The sequence below is a fragment of the Neofelis nebulosa genome, chromosome 2 (assembly GCF_028018385.1).
Source record: "Neofelis nebulosa isolate mNeoNeb1 chromosome 2, mNeoNeb1.pri, whole genome shotgun sequence".
In the NCBI taxonomy this organism is placed as follows: domain Eukaryota; kingdom Metazoa; phylum Chordata; class Mammalia; order Carnivora; family Felidae; genus Neofelis; species Neofelis nebulosa.
The window spans coordinates 203,262,475-203,268,474 of NC_080783.1; the positions used below are offsets into that span (position 1 = coordinate 203,262,475).

The 6,000-nt window shown below is 58.7% G+C and overlaps 1 protein-coding gene across 2 annotated transcripts in view; it reads right to left on the reverse strand.

Annotated features, from left to right (window-relative positions):
- Positions 1–4,909, reverse strand: part of MAN1C1 (mannosidase alpha class 1C member 1) — a 141,724-nt gene extending 136,815 nt beyond the window's left edge. The window contains exon 1 of one of the 2 annotated variants that reach the window (XM_058718572.1): positions 4,131–4,909. In XM_058718572.1, coding sequence (XP_058574555.1) covers positions 4,131–4,670 — 540 coding nt within the window. In that variant the 5' untranslated portion in view covers positions 4,671–4,909. The remainder of the gene's footprint in view (positions 1–4,130) is intronic. The other variant, XM_058718571.1, reaches the window with a different exon arrangement.
- Between the last annotated feature and the right edge of the window lie 1,091 nt (positions 4,910–6,000).

Below are 6,000 nucleotides of genomic sequence, written 5' to 3' on the forward strand. Positions count from 1 at the left end.
CGCAGCAGGCATAGAAAGCAAGAGCTGGGGCCCTCCCTGCCAAGTTTCAGGCACTCCAGGGCAACTCGGGCATCCTCCAGATGCCTGCTATCCAGCCATGAAAAGACTTTATTCGTGGCTGCCACCTCCCCACTCTCTTCAAGGTAGACTACTTGCACTTGGAAAATTACTGCAACTTCTAAAAGGCCTCTTGGGTCACGGAGCTGCTAAGTCCCCAGCCTTGCCATGGCCCCTACGCTGACACTCTTAGAATTGCAGGTACCCTCAGGAGGAAGACCCAACTTTTGCCACCAGCAACTTTAACTGTTAGTTTATAGATCTCTGCTGTAGCCACTCATTTAAGTAACGAGTTCCAACTAGGTGTCAGACCCTATTCTAGGTGCTTGGGCAGATCCATAAACAAAACAGTAAACAGGTGGGAGTGAGGGAAAGACAAGGGTCCCTTAAATGCCAGTCCCTTTGTTTTACCAGGAAAACAGGTCCAGCGATAGACAGGAGTTTTTCTTTGAGGTCAGAGTTGATGGCATGACTAGGTCTTGAACCCAGGCTGGATTCTTAGCAGGACCACCACATTCGGTGGTGCATAAGGGGACTGGACAGAGAGGATGGGGATGAAATTCAACCCATGTTCTGCCTATGGACCAGGGGAAGCTCCATTCTACTGTCTCAGACTTCCCAGTTCCCTTTAACAAAAGCCCCCTAAACTGGAAGGGACAACTGAGGTTCCCCAGATTGGCAACCAACCATCAGCAGCAGGACCCAGGAGAGTGTGAACCCTTTCACTGAGATGTAACCCTGACAAGCTACACATCCCCCCAGCGCTTGTAATGAGTGAGAAAATCTGTTGAACTCGAATCTGTAAGGAATCCACCAATGGCAAAGCTCCCCTATAATTAATGATTATGACAATAATTTCCTAGATCATCTTCAGATCTGGAAGAGAAGGCTGCTAGCAAGCTGTTTTACATTCTCGCCAACTCCTTTACTCTTCATGATCCCAGGCTGAGGAGTTGTCACTGTTCAATCCCATCTCTAAAGTCCCATCTGGGGGCGCTGGGGTGTCCAACTCTTGATTTGGGCTGTCACGATCTGATAGGTCGTGAGATCGAGCCCAGCGACGGAGCTTGCTTTATCTATTCTTGACTAAGTGCCAAGGATGCAACAGTGAATACCACCACAATCGTCAACAACGGCACGCCATTGTCACCTCATGGAACTAACTAGCACATTGCAAACAGAGCTGGGAGAAGCCCAACTGCTAAGGAGTCCCTGACCAGACCGGCAGTCTACTTAGGGACTACGTCTGGAAGCAAGGGTGTATGCGACACTCCCTCACTCCATTTTACAGAAGGAAAAATAAGGTCCAGGAATGAGAGCAGGTAGCTTGCCCAAAGTCAGATGTTGACAGTCGAACTGTCACTCACATTCTCTGGTTCTCCCCTTTCCACCACATTGCCTCCTGCAAGGTTCCATGGCTGCAGAGTGAAGAAAAATAGTTGGCTCTATGGACAGATTGTTTCCTGATGTACGTACACACCCAGAACATGTGGCTTCAACCCATCTTATCAGCACAGACCCCATGGCCATGTTCATCTCTCAAAGCAGTAGTTTATAAATATACTTCATTGATCTAGAGCCTGGGTGTCCAGTCTTCATTCACTCTCATTTATCACCCTCTCTGTGTCTCTCTTGACGTTTACTTTCACTTTAAAAACCTCGTCTTATAAGAACAGAGCCCTTTTTATCTGATACTAGCTCCCCCTCTGCTCCTGGGGTCTAATCAATCCATGTCTGGAAATAAACAAGCCAGAGAGGGAAGCACCAGTCCCTCTTACGAAAACAGGCACCTTTCTAAAATGATCTACCCCTGGGCACGGCACAGATAGAAATTTAAATGAGAAGGAAATAAAGACATCCTCCAGCCATAGTCCTATGCATTCCCTATCAGGCAGGACACCGGGGAAGGTAGCTCTGTGTTAACAGCTAACCCAAAGACTCGGCCCCACATTTTCCAGGTTGTTGGGAGGGGCGGGGGTCCAAACTCAAGAAGCCTGAAGAGACAGCAGGCTTCAACATATTCTAGTATATCTGGTTCAGCCTCCTCTGTTCTGAGGAGCTTAAGGTCTTCAGGAGAGTAAGAGAGGGCTCACTGAACACCAACTGCAGGTAATGCAAGCGGGCCTCCAGCTGCTATCAGGGGTGCTCAGAGATGCCAGTCTGAACGATCCAGACATCTGGCAACCAACACAACCCTTCGCCCATCATGTTATTTTACACCCACCTGCAGAGCAGAGTCTCCACACCTCCCACCACCCCCCAGCTGCTGCAGCCTGCAGCCTCTGCCGGCAAGGGAAGCTGTCTCTGTATGTAGAGGGGCAGAACCAAGTCCCCACTAGCCAGCACCCCCTTCCTACCACGGCTCCCGGCCCCAGGCTTTCAGAAATAGGACACATATCTAGATGCAAATGCAGAAAGCACCTCTTCTGATGAGGACAGCAGTTAGTTCTTCATTCTTTGGGGGAGGCTTCTGAAAATCTGATGGCAGCACGGGACACCCCCACGAAAAACTGCATGCGTGTAGTTTATATGTAATGTCACTGGGAGTTACTGCTCTCCAGGGAGGTGTAAAAAGGCAGAAAGGGCTAATGTGCTCAGAGCTGGCTTCAAGAAAGGGAGCTGCCGGTGGTTCACGTAAGTAGTCAACGGCACAGTTCTTAACCAAAAAGGGGGAAATGATGTCCCTTCCTTAGCTCCTGCAAGTTCCAGCCTTCAATTAACATTTGAGATTTCAACAAGAATTTGAAAACTGAGAGCGCGCACGCACGCGCGCGCACACACACACACACACACACACACCAAGGACTCATCTTTGTGGCTTTCTATCTTGACGTCATAAAATGTCCTGTGACTGCTAGTTAAGATAGTCTCCAAACGGGGCTTATCTTGGAAGGGCCGAGTACCAACAGAGGTAAGAAGTGTGGGAGAGGTGGACACTGGGATGGAGGACAGTCCAGACACGGAGAAAGGGACAGCTAAGCTCTCCACTGGCTCTGAGCAGATCCCGGCAGGGCAGGTCCTGACCCTTGCTGCTGGCTCCCCCTGGAAATCAGACCTGCTGACTCCTTTGCAGCAAACAAAAAGTCCAGACAGAAACAGTCCTTTCCTTCAGGGTCCATCCATGGCATGGGGAGGGCCAAGGCGGGGGTGTGGGGGAAGCATCCTCTCATTTCTAGGGAGGAGACCCTGGCCCACTGCTTGCCCATAGCCCCCTCGTGGCCTGGGGGTGTCACTGCAGGCCCCTCTGCATTGCTGGGCAAAAACCTCAGGCAGGCAGCTGTAACAGTGGTACAGCTGAGTATTTAGTTACCAGTGGCGGCTTGGCAACAATCTTCAAGCCACCGCGAGGCTGCCGTTTGCTTTTGGTTTCTTAAGCTGAGACCAAGACACACTCAAAGTGATCCTTCTAAACCCCTCCCTCCCACAATCCCTACAGGGAACAAGTCCAAGACCCGCTTCATTAGGCCAATCACCTCAGAGCTTCTGTAACATTACCACCACCCTATTGATCATTCCTTCCTGCATCACATGCTATTATGTACAACTGTTCCCAAGCTCAACAGAAATAGTTAGCAAGAATCCACAACACTTTCCGGCTTGATTACAAAATACTTTCAGGACACCAAATACACCCCCAAATCCTGGATTTCCAGGTAGCAGATCCTACAGGGGTTTAGGGAAAGTCAGGACTTACGGACACACAGTGAGAAAGAAGGTGTCTCTTGGCCCTGTGCAAGCAGAGAGGGTGTCCATTAACGAACCTAACTAGCAACTCCACAAAGGGACAGAGCCCACCTGGGCTGGGGACTTGACCGGAAGGACCAGAGTCCGGGAGTAGGGCAGAGTCAGTCCAGCGGTTCAGCTACTGTCAGGGATGGGGATGATGAACTGAACCCAGCAGTGGGAAAGTGCCCACTAAGGAGAAAGTGGAAAGTTTGGGAGGAGAGAGGACGGTGCAGTGTGCCAGGAGGGCCTAAAGTAGTGAGTGGTCCAGGGACCAGAAGTGACTGGGGCCAGGGGAAACGGAGGGAAGCACAGAGAGTCTTCCTTTTCCGAAGAAGGGGAGTCCTTACCTCCTTGATTTTCTCCCGCTGGGCTCGAACTAGGCTCTGGGGCTCCTTACTCTCATCCGCCCTAGTCCCCAGGACCGGGTGGAGGAGGCGGCTCTGGAACGCGTGGAAGTCAAAGCTAAACGGAATGCTCGGCTCCTGGGGTCTGAGGGCCGCGCTGCCGCTGCTCCGGGCCGCCGTGGCCATTTCGCGCGTCCCGGTGGGGTGGGTGCGCCGCAGCCACCCTTTCCGGCGCCGGGCATTGGCTTGGCTGCTGGCGTCGTCCTCACCCGGGGCTGGCACGGCGGGGGCCGGGTTGGGAGGCGACTCCTGCTCGCGGGCCAGAGGGTGGCCGGCGACTTCGGCCACCACCTCCAGGCCGGGCTGCTGGGTCCGGGGGGCCAGGAAGAGGCGCTTGAGGCGAGAGGAGTTGGGCAGCAGGAAGAGCGCCCCGAAGCACAGGGTGACGAGGCCCGAGAGGAAGAGAAGGAAGAGGAACTTCTGCGGCAGCCGCAGCCCCCACGGGGAGGCCGGGACGAAGACGGGCACTTTCCTCATGAGCATCGTGGCCTGGAGCGGGGCTGGGGCCGGTTAGCTCCGGCCGGGCCCCCCCACCCCGAGGCCCTCGGAGGGCAGGCACTGGCCGGCAGGGGGTTTGGCGCGGGGAGGTCGTCGAGGGGAGCCGCCCGGGGTGGGGGTCCCTGAGAGTTTCGCCGCTTCGGGGGCCGCCCCTGAAGTTCAAGGAGTTTTGGGGCGCGTCCCCCCGCGCCGAGGCGGGGGCGCAAGGGCCTCGGCGGGGCCCGGGCGCGCCGGGCGGCACGGCTCGGGGCCCGGGCCCGCAGGGGTCGGCCGCGCGCCACAGCCTTCGCTCCGGCCGCCGCGGAGCCCCTCCTCGCAGCGGCCGGAGCCCGCGGGGCCCGCTCCTTCCCGCGCTGCGGCCGCCGCCGGGGCCGTCACATGCCGTCCTCGGCGCCCAGGCTGTCCGCGCGGAGGGGCGCCCGCAGGCCTCGTCCCCGCGCCGCGCCGCCCGCAGCCCCTCGGCCCAAAGTTTCAGCCTCAGAAGCAGTTTCCAGAAGGGGCCGGCTCAGGGGGCGAGGCGGTGGCGGGGCTGGCGTGTCAGCGCCGAGGAGAGAGCGCGCCGACCCGGCCGGGTCGTGACAGCTCCCGGCTCGGCTATCGGGACACGTCCACAACTTTGCTCCGCCGCGGAGCGGACGCCGGGCAGCGGGAGCGGGCACTTCTGAGCCCCCAGGGCAGGGGGCTTCCTGGGCCCCCGGGAGCAGAGGGACGCCCGAGCCGCGCGGTCCGGCGCCGGGCGCAGTCCGCCGTCCGCGACCAGCCGCGGCGGGGCGGCTGCAGCTGCGCCCGGGAGTGCGGACTCCCGCCCCGCCAACTCGCTGGGGCTCGGCGACCCGCTGGGATCACCTGTTCCCGGCCCCCGCCGGCCCCGCGGAGCGCGCAGCCCCGGTTGCACCTCTCCCGCTGCAGCTGGCGTCCTCGCAGCGGCCGCTCCAGACGGGCCGCTGCCCCCGCAGGCTGTGCCGCCGCCGCCGCCGCCGCCGCCGAGCCTGCGCCCCACACGCGCGCACACCCGCCCGGACGCCTCCGCCGCCGCCGCCGCCGCCGCCGCCGCAGCTCGGGCTTTCACTGAGACAGCGCCCGCGGCCCCGCCTCCCTCCGGGCCACGCCCTCGGGCCACGCCCACTGCGCGCGCCCCGCGGTCCACCTCCGCCGCGGCGCCGCAGCCAGGCCAATGGCCTCGCGTCTGGGGGTAGGGAGCGCGGGGCCTGAGCGCGGGTGGGGAGAGGCGAAGGGACTCCAGGCCACGCCCCCTCCCTCAAGTGGCCAGCGCCGCGCACACTCCCCCCATCCCACCAGCACCAATGGTCCAGCT